The 14,257-nt window shown below is 38.4% G+C and overlaps 2 protein-coding genes across 4 annotated transcripts in view; both read left to right on the forward strand.

Moving 5' to 3' along the window:
• The first annotated feature begins 303 nt into the window (after positions 1-303).
• park7 (parkinson protein 7) lies at positions 304-12,478 on the forward strand. Of its 2 annotated transcripts, none has more exons than NM_001104721.1 (6): positions 304-460; positions 895-996; positions 5,953-6,012; positions 7,478-7,547; positions 11,813-11,899; positions 12,214-12,478. In NM_001104721.1, exons 1-6 carry the CDS (start codon positions 371-373, stop codon positions 12,372-12,374), a joined length of 570 nt encoding a protein of 189 aa, NP_001098191.1. In that variant the 5' UTR covers positions 304-370; the 3' UTR covers positions 12,375-12,478. The 2 variants fall into 2 exon arrangements, with proteins under 2 accessions (NP_001098191.1, XP_011473046.1); XM_011474744.4 differs by having other exon boundaries at positions 344-522.
• A 343-nt stretch (positions 12,479-12,821) lies between these two features.
• The window catches only part of kcnab2a (potassium voltage-gated channel subfamily A regulatory beta subunit 2a), a 91,771-nt gene continuing 90,335 nt past the window's right edge, over positions 12,822-14,257 (forward strand). For both annotated transcript variants that reach the window (XM_011474830.4, XM_011474832.4), the window contains exon 1: positions 12,822-12,959. The gene's annotated coding sequence lies outside the window, so the exon portion shown is untranslated. The remainder of the gene's footprint in view (positions 12,960-14,257) is intronic.

Raw genomic sequence — 14,257 nt, forward strand, 5'->3', positions numbered from 1 at the left:
ATAATTGATGCTGAAAAATACTATTTGGATTGGAACATGGTAGGTTTATTTTACTAAAATGTAAAAACGACCAATGCATCTTATCTCTGAGTCACACTGGGTGCATTTTTGGCTAAAGATTCCCTGGATCGATTTTAAATCAGTGAATTAGATCGTTCAAAATAAACCAAAATCGATACGAATCATGTCGTCAAATTATTATGAGATTGATCTGTTAAAATCGCCACAAAACATGGGATCTAGTGAAGGGGGATAAAAGAACGATATCTGGCAACCCAAGTGCAGTCAAGCTCCATGCTTCTCGCTGCGTGAAACAGCACAGGCGTTGCAGCGCATTTTCAGCTGTAAAAGCAAAACTGTTCGAACAGAAATGGCCGGAAAAAGAGCTTTAGTAATTCTGTCTAAAGGCGCAGAGGAGATGGAAACTGTTATTCCTGTGGACGTCATGCGCAGAGCGGGGGTTTGTACTCGTTAGCAGGACTGACGCAGATGCTAGGAGTTGTTGTTAGCAACTTTAATCAAGTTAGTTACAATTTTTACAACGAACTCTGCGAGTTGATTTGTATTATTCGAACATCAACGGCCGTTAATATAAATATGAATTGTCCTAATAATTATAGCTAGGTATGTGGAGGTTATTAAAGCTAAAGTTATATTAATGAATGCTAACATCGTACAGCTGCAGATTGAAAATAAAAAAATAAAAATAAAACTTCTATAAGAATTTCTAGTGAGTCCAAAAAAGGTTGCTTTTCTTTTTGTCTCTTGGTGGTGCTAACTTTAGACGGAATGTCAGGCTAAATGTCAAAGTCCACGGTCACTTTAAGTTTAAGTCGACGCAATTTCATTCCCTTTCAAAATAAGAGTGTCAGTGCATTTCTCTGTTGTTGGTAGATCGCTGTGACTGTAGCGGGTCTGACCGGAAAAGAGCCCGTCCAGTGCAGCAGAAACGTGGTCATCTGTCCCGATACTAGCTTGGAAGAGGCCAGCAAACAGGTGAGTCTCTGCATCTCACATCATCAGGCAAAGTGATGGCAATTGCGACGGATTAAGCAAATAATGGTTCCTAATAGCATTTATAGGTCATATATTCACAGTATTACAGAATAACTAAGATAACTTTTTGTTTTAAAACAAATGTTTTTAGCCAACCCATATCTGTGGAAATGCAGCGTTGTTCACACAACTGATGTAGTGATATTTTAAAAATAAGAAAAATGCAATTCAATAAGGGATATAATCAAAAGTTACATTACAGTGCCATTCATCTTTTTACTATTTGGAAATGAAAAAAGTTTAAAAAATATAATAGTTTTTTTTTTTATTGTGAAAAGATGCATCTGCACCATTTACTGTCAACATTCTGCACATAAAAATATTTATAATCGTGATATAACCCTTGAATTATCCTCAAATATTACTCACGCATATTCACCCTTGGGGTCAATTGGACCCCAGGGATATTTGCCTTCAGAAAATCCTTTACATAAAATTGTTAACCAAGTTTTTGGTGTGTCAGGCACATTGTTTATTTGTTGAATACATAAATAACCCCTTGATAATGAAACAGATCAGTGGGTTGACCTGTTCTCTAGCGCCACCATCAGGCCAAACTTTTAAATGATAATGAATGTATCTTGAAAGGTTTTCAGACAAATCTTCTCCAAATTAACGACAACAGTAATGACCACAAAGTTTGAACCCTATTGGTTTTGGTGATTACATGACCTTTGCTGTAACGCCACCATCAGGTTGAACTTTAGTTAGTCTATCTTGAAAAATGTTCATCCAAATCTTTTCTAATTTGGGTGCACATTCATGACTCTTACAGAATAAAGCATATTGGTTGATGTTGGTGACCCCCTCTACCTTTATGAACATATTTATTTACTTATTTTTGTCTCCTTTTTTGTGGCATATTTGTGGTTAATCACTATAAAGTCTCACTTACCCCTCCTCTCTTGTTATCCGGGCTTGGGACCGGCAGAGTTAAGAGTTTTTATTTTCTTTTTTTAATGTTTTTGTGTGAAACAGAAAATCATAATGAGAACACAAGTGAGATAGTCAGAACATGGAACAGTTCTTTATGTCCAGAGTCGAGCTTTTAGTCTGCACTACTGTACACAGGATGTGCAGAGAGTTTGTGCATGCTCCTTGCAGACATATTTCTTGCTAAGAGTGCGTCCCACCAAACACACAGTCAGCCATGTTGAAGACAAAGTCATTATTCGAGCTCTATGAAAGTGACCTTCAAGTGCTACAGTTCAACATTATATTTATGTAACAGAAAGTATATAACCATCACTTGAAAATATTTTACATGAGATAATAATTTTAGAGGAGAGGCATGTGTAGTTGGAAAGACTTTGATGTGATCGACTCACATTGGCTTCCTCATTTTGGCAGGAGTTCACACCAAACCACGAGAAATATCAAAGTTCTCGTGGGAATAGTTGTTTTCTCCACCCCCCTGTTATGTACCAACTCAAAAGTATCAACTCTGCACCTGAAGGTGTGGGGATGTTAGGTCACACACTAGGGTTGGGCGATGTCCCGTAAATTGGCCGTTGACGATGTTTGCTGTCAACCATCGGGATGGACGATGACATCGCCTGGGGGGGGGTATTTTTACATTTTTCGTTCTTATATAACTGCTATTCGTTATTTTGCTTTTTTCATTTTATTTCCCAACTAATGACTAATCCGCGATGATCCAGTATAAACTGAGGGAAGTGACTTTAACAAAAAAAGTAACAAACAAAGTAGAAAAGAAGTGTAGTCTGCTCCCGCACTTAACTAGCGAAGTGGACCGGCGGAGTGCGGATTTACAGCTTTGTGTTTGATGGGAAGGGGGGGGGGGGGGGGGGGGGGGGGAGGTACATGAGCGGTATATGTGGGAGATTTAAGACTGCGATCCGTCCCGCAGCTCTAGGGGTACAAGCAACCGAAATCAGAACCGGGTCTAAAAGTGTGTGTCTGAGCACAGCTCGGATCGTCAGCACACACACAGCGCTGTGGGGCTGTGTGAGCTCCAAAGCAGAAATGTCGCTCAGTCCTTAGAAAACATTCAAACAATCACGTGGATTTGTGTTTCCAGTCGTGTCCCGACTAAATAAAGGCTGATGTTATTCACAGCATGCAGCGCCACCCAAAGCTAATGTTGTTAGCCCGTGTTAGCATACTGCTAATCCTGGCTCCGTTCAGAAAAAGCACTGACCACACGGATTAAAATTCAAATGATGAGCGAACAGGTGTTTGATAATAACCGTAACATTATTAAAAGCACGTTTAGAAGATCATCTCGTATTTTACCGAGCTGACATGTCAATGTATATAGCCGCTCGGCGCTGTTTAACATTGTTTTGTATTGAATTGTTACATTCAATAAAGTTTGAAAAAAAAAGCCGCTCAGCGGAATTTATATTCTTCCGGTTTCCAAACCCTACTGCGCATGTGCGAATGATTTATTCCGAGCGAAAGTGTGACCTTAGTGAACGTTTTTATATTCTGAAAACATTTTTCTGGGCCCATCTACACGGTTGGATTCTAATCCGACCATTGATCCCCTCAAGATATTTTGTACATGTAACCGCGGTTTATGGTGTTGACTCGCAACGTGGCGGGGGCGTGGCATCACGATGGTGGTCTCTCCATCGGGATGTCAGTCAGCCATCACGATGGACGATGATATCGTCCATCGGCACAACCCTATCACACACAGACAAGTTTTACACAGGTAAAACAGCCTGGGGTCAAATTGACCCCAGAGGAACACCAATGTATGCAATATTTGTTTAGCACATTGAAAAAAAATATCATGATCATTTTATGTTTGATCAGTTGTCCCCATCAAATTAGGAAAAGTCATGAAATATGAAGTAAAAAGAAAAAGGTTAACTATTATTTTTTTAATGACAAACATTGAATTGGGGTCAAATCAACCCCAAGGATAATAGGAGGGTTAAGTATTTAATGAAAGCAAAGCAAAACATGGGATGTTATGAGGGAAACTCTGCGATTAAAAACTGAATAGTCTACTTAATATTCCATTTATGTCATGACATTGTGTGAGGTAATGGTGTGTATAGTAACACTTTTTAAGAAGAGGATTTAGAAATCTAAAGTACACTCTAAATATCACCTTGTTACTTGCAACCTTTTTGGAGAACCACCGGTCTATGAATTGCATTTTCAGTAGATGTTCTTTATTTACATTTATTTGAAGAGCACCAATTTCCATGTAAAACTATCCAAATCGCATTTTTTAAAATGCTAATCCTTCCAGCAATGGCACAAAACTGTATATACAAATGCATGGAAATGCTGAAGGATGCAAGGATGTCTCCTCTGTCATGTGTGCCTTTGCAGGCTCGAACTGCTGCTGTTGCACCTCTCAGTCATTTACTGCTGCGATAAACTGAAGGATGCAATTAGAAGTGCAGTGTCATACCTGCAAGCTTTATTTCTGTTTCTATTTTCAACACACATTGTGTTCTGTCTTTCACAACAGACAGCTTTAGGCTGGTTTGTCTTTTCGGCATAATTATTCCTACAAAGGTGAAGGAAAGAACACATGGACTGGTCTAGAGTGAAATGCGAGGAAGAACACAAAGAAGTCTATCTCGTGGTCAGGACTCGAGTTTTTTTTTCTTACAACTCATGTTCATGAGCAAGTATAGTCAAATCTCAGTTTAATACATTAAAACCCACAAAATTATAATGTGCAATAAAATTAATTTGTTCAGTGGTTAAAATATACACAACCAATGCAATCTTAACAAATGACTAAATGCATTTTAATTACCTAAATAATTGATGCCATCGCTGCTTCATTATGAAAAAATAATTCTGATTTGCAGAAAGAAAAGAGGTTTAAATGTTAGAAATGAACATTGTAATTTATAGGGGTGCAGAGGAATGTGGCACATATTGACATTAAACTGTTAAGACTTATAGGAGTGGCTTGTGTTTAAATATTTAAATCCAAAGATTGATGATTGCATCAATTCTACGGCTGGGCTACTTAATATTAACTTAATAATATAGTTATTTTCACGTCAGGTGATAAAGATATGTCACAATATAATCCAAAAAACTGTTTTTTGTCAAAGTTGAACTCTGTTCATAAGAAAAATGTGTAATCATCAGCAGGTTGTTTAGATTTAATTCCTATCAACAGATGCACTGAAGGAACATGAACAAAGATAAAGTTTTCAAGTTTCAAAAGAGAACATAAATAAAACAGAATGCTGAACTGATTGATCTGTTCCATTTATAAAGAAAACATTCATTCTACAAATAAATTCTAAGGTTTTCAAGTTTTACATAAGAAGCATAAAATTGACAATGGACATCCTGTGAATAAGCTAGGAGCCGGGCCCGAATTTAGGCATGGGCAAGGAATCCCCCCCCAAATGCCAGGAGTCTAGGAAAATGTGCCCCCTATGAGATCGCCACTGACTGTCTTTTTAGAAGAACTTTCCATCCCATAACAGCCTCTGGTCGGCGTTCACAGCTTAGGACACGCCCCCTCCGCGTGCTCACGCTGCTCTCTTCCTCCTATCCGCTCGCTCTACCTGACGGTGTTAAAGGCACCACGACAATCTTAGAACATGATGGTTATTTTAGAAAACCACAGAGAGCCGCTTTTGCCGACCCCTTGCCCCAACCACTAACCCTAAAGCTCTTTTCTGTTTGCTCAGCTGCTGGAAGGAATAAGTTCCAAAAAATGAAAAATTCAGCAACAGTAAAAGCATTAATATTATAAATATGTAAATGAAAAAAAGGGTCACAAGACTACTTGAAATAGGTTCAATTTTGTTGAAATATATGGTTTCCCTTTTATTGTTGAACACTAAGTTATAGTTAAAGTTTAATGTCATATCTGTAATTTGAACTTGTGTAATATTTGACATTCTGGTTGTAATGATGAATATTGTGGATTGTCTTTAGGGTCCCTATGATGTGGTGCTGTTGCCAGGAGGAATGCCGGGGGCCCAAAACTTAGCAGAGGTGATTCATGATTCATGATAACAGTTGGGTTTTTTACATAGTGAAGGTTTGTAGACTATCTTCTATACCAGCATCTTTCAGGTCTAAAAGACCCAAAATGTCTATTGTTAAAATAAAAAGACGGTAAGAAAAAATTGAGTTTCTCTGTTAAGAGGCAATTTCCTTTTATTGTTTTAAATGAATAGATTGTATCCATTTAGGTAAAATATTTGGACATCATTGTATCACCACAGAGTTGGTTGAATCTTTTAGGTATCGATTCGTGTATCGAGATGCATATCGACTCATTTGAGAGGGAAAGCTACACACCCCTATTAAACATGGAGGAAACCAAACTGTACAGTGCTCCTTACATTCACTTCTTATTTTACTACAACAAAGTTTGCGTATCAAAGTACAGCGTTCCCTTGTTTATCACGGGGGTTACATTGTAAAAATAACCTGCGATTGGTAAAATCCACAAAGTACATTTATAGATATTTTAAGGCTGTAGAATCCCTCACTGCACACTTTAACACTTTTCTCAGACAGACATGAACATTTTCAAACCTTTCTCTCTTGTTAAAACTTTCAAAGTTCAAACCTTCACCGAAAATTAGCCATTATTATGGATTGAAAACTCAGATCTGTTGGCAATTGAATATGTATGCAAATGGAATACATGCAATAAAGGAGACGCAGCAGACAAATCAGTGAAATAGTGAGACTGCGACAGGTGAACCACAATATCGTGAAGGGCCACTGTATAACGAACAGTTCTGAAACATGTTATCATTGTTTTAGAGTTCTGTCGTGCAGATCTTTTAAACTTTTATCCAAACTCCCTAGCCACTCCTTGTCTTTTTCTTAGTCTGAATACATTTGTGCCATTGAAGTTGGAAGTTAAATCACGTCATGTTTTGAAACATTTTCTTGAATTTGAATTGACTCAATCCTTGTAATTTCATATTACAAACATCTTTTTAGGAAATTTTAGACATTGTTATGTACTATGTCTTTGGTCATTCAGATTTATTTGCCAGTCTCTGAAATTCCTAAACAGCTGCGTCTTGCCCAGAGCATGATGGGTAAAGGCCTCTATGTGACTATGGAAAGCATTATTGGTAATGTAGATTGGTGGGACTGCAAGAAAATAAACATGGTCAATACAAAAATGCATCAGTATGTTAATAATATATTGCCTGTTCATTATTAATGTATCTAGTCCATCATAGAGCCCATTAGTCTCTCTGTGTTCCAGCGCTGCCGTAGAAATTGTCTTTTAGGATTATAAATTACAAGTAAAAGTAAGCAATAATCTTACATAACTACTGTAGTCAGAAACGGCTCTGAATGCAATGAAACCTGTTATTATTTTAATAGATGTGTTTAAAACACTCCCTGCTTGTTGTTGTGGTGTAGTAAACATAAACCTAGTAGAGTGCGAATGACTCACTGTGCATCTGCTTTCCACCTTCTCCTGCAGTCCCCTGCTGTGAAGGAGGTGTTAAAGGATCAAGATGGTAGAAAAGGCCTGATTGCAGCCATCTGTGCAGGTACTGCTTCAGAAAACAAACCAGTGGTAATTATGTGGGGCTCACCTCTTCATTATTTTTATTATTATAACAATTGCTGTTCCTTTAGGCATACAAGGGATTCAGGTTTAAAAGAAATGTGCAAAATTTAAAAAATAATCAAAGTTTTTATAGTTGCGTTGACAACGGAAGTTGTGTGGCATAAACTAACTTAACAGATTCCAATAGAAAACCTCCAAAATCACAAGTTAAAGTAGAAATTTTGGATAAATGAAGGTGCTTATTTCAACGATTTAAAGACCCACTACAATAAAAATTGTGGTTTTTACGTTTTTAAAATGTCCTTGTGGCATTTTTTGATTATGGAGTAAATAAATAAAGAAAATTAAGCTTAAAATACAAAAAAATGCAGTTTGAAAAAGAGCGTATTTGTTTTTTTCATTCATCTTCTTGACCGTTTATTCCCTTTCGGGGTCACGGGGTTGCCGGAGCCTATCCCGGCCACTTGGGCGTAGGCAAGGGATGCCCTGGACTGGTCGCCAGTCTGTCGCAGGGTGGAATGTCCTCAATCACACATCCATTCGCTCTCACACTCACACCTATGGACAATTTAGAGTTGCCAATCAACCTATGAAGCATGTTTTTGGACACTGGGAGGAAGCCGGAGACCCCGGAGAAAACCCACGCATGCACGGGGAGAACATGCAAACTCCACACAGAAAGGTCCCCCATTGATGTTGTGTTTTTCATGTCCCCCAGCTGGGACTTGAACCGGGGGCCTTCTTGCTGTGATGCAAGAGCGCTAACCACTGCGCCACCGTGCAGCCCTATTAGCGTATTTGTGACACATAAAATACACTGGGCGGGCCACAAACTTCCTGCTCCGCTCCATTCTGATGCATCCACTTTCAGACAAATAGATCCATGCACGTCTTTGTTTTCATCGTCTGAGCTGGAATCTGGCTCAAAACTGTACTGCTGGATAGCTCCAATATCGCCTGTGATTTTCTGTTGCATTGGTGATGTTAGTTTGGGAGTGTGAGATAACAGGAAAGTGTGTAAATGGAGAGCTCTCACTTATGGGAAAAGGAGCAGGGTTTGCTCCATGCCAACGGTCTCACCCGTAAACTCGAAGGTGAATTTCTGATGAACTCCTGTCGCTCTGAAGACGCAATGTTCTAGAAAACGACCCAGGTTTTTTGATTTTGGCTAAAAACTGCATATTTATAAGGGAAAGACCACTGGAAAATGCTTTCACAATAGATCAACAGATGATCAGAGTGAGACTTTAAACATATTCAGAAGGATGTTTGTATGATACTGTGTAAGAAGTCATCACAAGAGCAAATGTAGAGATTTTGGCATTAATCTGCGTAACCACACAAGAGCTAAAGGTATGAAGAGTTTGATGACAAAAGAAAAAAACAGACATTTGATAAATGGCCCTCTGTTACAATTGATGCCAAATAATACAGGAACTGTAAAATAAAGAGGAGATGTTTGTTCAGGAAAATGCATTGAGGCAGTGTGATTCATAGGCTTGGATGGTTGCAAATGGCAGTGGAGCTCTGTGGTGAAGGGGGTATTTTGGAGAGGCAGCCAGTGAACTGTGAAAAGTGCAGCTTTTACAGGGCCTGTTGGGATTGGAAAGTTGACTTGACAATGTTTCAGCACAAGTTTAAAACTCCCCCATGCACCTTTTATTAGGTTTCATGTATGAATGGATAACTGATGATTGTATTGTTGTTGTGTATTATTCTTATTTGATTGCTTGAAATAAACCATTTCAAATCAAATTAAATCAAAATGTCATATTTTAATATGGGTTTGGGTATTTTTTTTTGGTTCATTGGGAACTATTATTAGTCCAAAGAGTTTAAGGAATGCCTCTTACTTGATTGAAATAAATCATACGCCGTCAGATTTCAAAGTTGATTAAAATGTGGTCATTTTCAAATATTTTACATAAAAAACCCTTGTTCCAAAACTACTGAGAAAACTCACAAGTAGTTTGATTTACTTGTTTGCTTGTAGGTTAGGGGTAAAAAAAAAAGATTGAATGATTTAAAAAAAACATCGATCTTTAGCTTTAATTAATTAAATCAATTGAACAATTTTACTTTAAAGTCATTCTTACTTTTTGTGGGGGGTAAAAAAAATCCTTAGTTCATTTTCTATGATAAAAATTATGATTTTTGTTGATGAAACTTCCACTTTTATGAAGTCCACATCCGTGGTTTTTTGAAAGTTGGTTTTCATCATCAAATAAAAATGGGTTTATATAGAGATTTAGGGGAAGAAAATGTATTGAATCAAAATTTGAATCAATTTAGTGTTTTGGCAGCCGTTGATCGTAACAACGTTTAAGTATTATTACATAAGTAACAGCGTTATAAGTTAAGTAACTGAGTAATTTAAATAATTACTTTTATCCCGGCTGCCACGCTGTTTTAGTCACTTCGTATAGATTGTAGTGCGTTACCTTTTAGTTAATTGATTTGGTTTAAACTTTTTTTCTTTCCCTGAGCGTCTTCTGTGTCACGCGACGGGGGTTGTCCTACTCGAGATCACGATTGGAAAGGGATTCAGGTGGGCGGGGGCACACTGAAGCGCTCCAAGATGTGATTGAGCAGCGCAGCCAGCAGGATCAAATCAACAGGACGTGTCAGCATTTTGAGGCTGGAAATATTACGTTTACTTTCTTTAATTAAAACAAGAGGAACAGATGTTTGTCAAATTCATGCTGTGTATCGGAACAAAGACATTTACCGACGTCCATCTGAAGCCATTTAAATTTAATGAACCACTGAGCCTCAAACTTGTATTTTTTCATCTCACAACCCACCGAGTGTGTGCTCCGGTGACAAAGCAGAACCGTTAACCTTATTGCAAAGTACCCTATGTGGTGGAAATCATGCTTCCACTGATCACTGTTGACTCAGACATTCGGAGATCTGAGCAAAGCCGAAGATGTAAAACGTCCATAAAGTAGATTAATGATGAAAGTGCAGCTAAAGACATCATTTCAGGGGATACTTGAAATATGTTAGAAACATTCTCTTTTATTATCATGCAACATTTGGTTTTGCCTTTATGTAAAATTAATATTTAGATTTATAGTTTTCTTGCTGCAGTTTTGAAGTGTGATATTTCTGACTGACAATGTTAACGTTTAGGTTAAGATTTAGATATTGTTATTTTATTGTTATTAATTATTCCTGTTGCTTTCCATTGTTCCCCTCTATTTCTAAAAAGGAAATTATTTTGTTTATTTAAAAAAAATTGGATACCAGTAACTAAAAGAAGTTGATACTTCAAACCTTTATGTTCAGTTTTTGAAGTTAATATCATTGATTTTTCTATATAGCTTTTTGAGTGTTTTTGTGTGATACTTCAAAATTTTCTTTAGAGTTCTATACTTCAATTCCCTCGCTCTCTGATAATTTAACAGAATTTCATTGGTAGAAGTATACCAGGATACAAGAAGTGTCAATTTCACTAAATTATTGAACTTAAGTTATTAGTTGTTTGTTAGCAGCTGAGGAAAAATATATATTTTTTTAGCCATTTTAAATTATTTTTAAAATGTAGTAACTGAGTTACTAACTCAAATACTTTTTGGGTTGATGTAACTAGTAACTATAACTAATTACTTTTTCAAAGTAAGATTCCCAAAGCTGGCCCTAATGAGCAAAGACGGGACAGAGAAAGAATTTTTAGAAGATACGGAAGGGGATAAATCCAGCAAAGCGGATTGAAAAGTCTCCTAAAAATGTCTGAAAACTGCAAAACACTATGCCAAATTATAAACAGTGTTAACTTCTCCATTTTAATAAAAGTTCTATTTTATTCATTTCTCCTTCATTGTACTTGAGCTGTATCTGAATGTCTTCTATGAGACATGGCGTCTTTTGAGTTGGGACTCGTCTCAGGAGTAGTTTGGACTTTCGGTCTGCTGCCCTGAGTGTGAACAGGAAAGCAGCCAAAGCAGCACGATCAATAGTTTTCTATTAACTGTTTTTGTTTGGATGAGCTCACTGCACTGCTTAGACATGGACAAAGTTAATGCGGCAACCCCACCCTTTTTTGTTGCTTTTTTCTTTCAATAAGCTCTTCAATAATAAAATTCTTGCCTTTTCCTGCTTGAAAATTTGAAGGTTTTTAATCCCAGGTTGCTGCATTTTGCTTTTTTTGGGAGGAAACGGAACTCTCTCAATGCTTTTTTAAATATTACTTTTCAGCAGGAAGCTGTCACATGAGACTTGAACAGTTTTGCACTTTTGCAGGCCCTACCGCTCTTTTAGCCCATGGCATTGGCTTCGGCAGCACAGTCACAACGCATCCTGCCATGAAGGAGAAAATGATGGCTGGAGGTAAGAAGTTGGTGATTTCTAATCTGCTGCTGTCATTTCAGCTAAGAAACGTGTAATTGTTTTTAAACAGCAGCAGATGGTGCTGTACTGGCTGCTCCTTTATCTATAGTCTTCCTGCAATGAGAGCACACCACTCAGAGGTTAAAGCAGTTGCAGGAATTTAATAGAACACGCTAGAACTGGGTCAATTGAAATGACAACAGATAATCCGTTCCTGAAGCACGTTGATGGGCAGCATGTGCGATTTCTTAGCTGCTGTTTGAAACTCCTGTATGGTCATTAACCAAATCTTTCTTTTTTTTTTTTTTTTTTAGATCACTATAAATATTCAGAAGCTCGAGTACAGAAGGATGGACATTACATCACCAGCCGTGGACCAGGAACCAGTTTTGAATTTGCCCTGACAATCGTAGAAGAACTTATGGGGGCCGATGTTGCAACTCAAGTCAAGGCTCCTCTTATTTTGAAGGACTAAATGTTTCCACTGTCACCTAAAAAAAGAGGCCTTGCCTCAGTAATAACTATTAAATTCCTTAAACTGTGTTTCACATAAAACAGTAAATATATTTTTCAGCCCAACTAAGATTCTGAGTGTTCTTCCTGTGTCATAGATGCTTACAAATGCTTTCAAAACGGAAATAACACTAAAATGCATTCAAGAGCTTTTCAAGCAGTCAACATGCTCAGCGTATTTCGACAGTTTAATGTTTTTCAAACTAGAAATAAAAGTTGAAAGTGATGGATCTTTGTAGTGTTACTTGTACTGTAGGTCACTGACGTGTTTTCGCATGCCTGCGGCGGTTGTTGAGACCTAAATATAGACGGCATATTGTGTTTTAACGGGGTTACAATTCAGAAGGCGGGAAGCAGAAACCGAATGGATTGACGGTTCAGCTGACCAATCAAATCCCCCAGCTTGGCTGCAGTTGTGGCTCAACCGACGAATGGCACGCGGCCGGTGGGCGGGGCTTTGGAGTCAGCGCATGGTAGCTGTTTCAGAGCAACACAATCCGGAGGGTCTTCATCTCAGTCAAGAAGGAAGAGAAGCGTTTTGACGAAGGTAAGAGCAGTAGGTTTCGGAAATACTTTGGTTATTTGGGGTTTTGTCAACGAGTAATACTCACCCGAGGGGCTTTAAACGGCAAGGATGGTCCCTTAAAAATTTCATTCATTCATTGTGCGCAACGAAATCACATAAATAGCCACTAAAGGTGTGTAGAGTTTAAAATTAGGTAAGATTGTTAAGCTACAGCCGAAACAAGCAGCTGTCTGTTACAACAGTAAGTGTGTGTTTGCCACTAGGACTCATTGTACTCGCCGTGATTAGCCTGCTAAGTGTTCAAATAGGTGAACATCAAGTTCGCTGCAGTTCTTGTATAATGGGTTGAATTCAGCTTTTTTTTTTTTTTTTTTTAAACTGGCCCGGTGGGGGAGCGGTGGCGGCATTACGCGCTCTGATGTGCTGAGACTAAACGCACAAGATTGAGTCCTCACGCCGGGAGATGGCTCTGCAGAGATGGGAGCCGACATGAGACGTCGGTCTGAGGAGCCGTCCGTCCTCAGCAGCCACCGTAGTCAGCCTGAGCCGCAGAAGCTGCGTTGTGGAGCTGATGGGAGTGCGGCAGAGGCCAGCTTCAGTCCATCAGACCGAGCGAGGCATCCCCGCCGCCGCCGCCGCGAGGAAACCAGCTAGAAAAAACCTTCCGCTCTAATATAGGACCATGTTCAAAACGCAAAACTGCTGCCTTTTAAAGAATAAAAAAAAGACTTTTGCCTGCTAAAAAGGACAAGTCAAGATGCTATCTTAGTTGTCTCGTTTTACAATGGGAGGAAATGCAACCCTAGTTTTTACCTAACAGCATTTTCAGAGTGAGAAAGTGCCTGACAGTACTGCCGGACTGCAGGCATTGTTTGCAAAGCATGCAAAAGTCAGAGGTCATGATTAGAGAGCAAGTCAAATGGCTTTTTAACACATCATTATGCAGTCTGACGTTCCCTGTTACACACTTTATTTGCATTTTTTTTAATTGATCAAACTCAAGAAGGCGAACTCGGTGTATTGATTATATGTCTATATATGAATACAAAAAAAAATCAATACCCTTGCCATAAAACGGTCTTCAATATTTCATTTAATGCTGTTGCTGGTATGTAAAAGCAACATCAGCCCATTAAGTGCCTCAGCTAAAGAACCAATATTTGCCTCTCCCTGGAGGACAAATGCTCTTCTGCCTGGACAGTTTCTTGACAGTACTACACAGTCCCAAACATGCAATATTTGATATTTGTATATTTCCTGATAAATAACATTTTGCACTGTTGCACATAGCATGTTAGAATTATTCTGCTTGAGCAGCT

The sequence above is a fragment of the Oryzias latipes genome, chromosome 5 (genome assembly GCF_053564925.1).
Source record: "Oryzias latipes strain Hd-rR chromosome 5, Olatipes_Hd-rR_3.1".
NCBI lineage: Eukaryota > Metazoa > Chordata > Actinopteri > Beloniformes > Adrianichthyidae > Oryzias > Oryzias latipes.

Bases quoted from the DNA above. Each gene is read 5' to 3' on its own strand.
- park7 (NM_001104721.1), top strand. From the start codon at position 371: ATGGCCGGAAAAAGAGCTTTAGTAATTCTGTCTAAAGGCGCAGAGGAG. The intron at 6,013-7,477 runs GTGATTCATGAT...CTTCTCCTGCAG, and splicing joins GGGCCCAAAACTTAGCAGAG to TCCCCTGCTGTGAAGGAGGT. The intron at 11,900-12,213 runs GTAAGAAGTTGG...TTTTTTTTTTAG, and splicing joins GGAGAAAATGATGGCTGGAG to ATCACTATAAATATTCAGAA.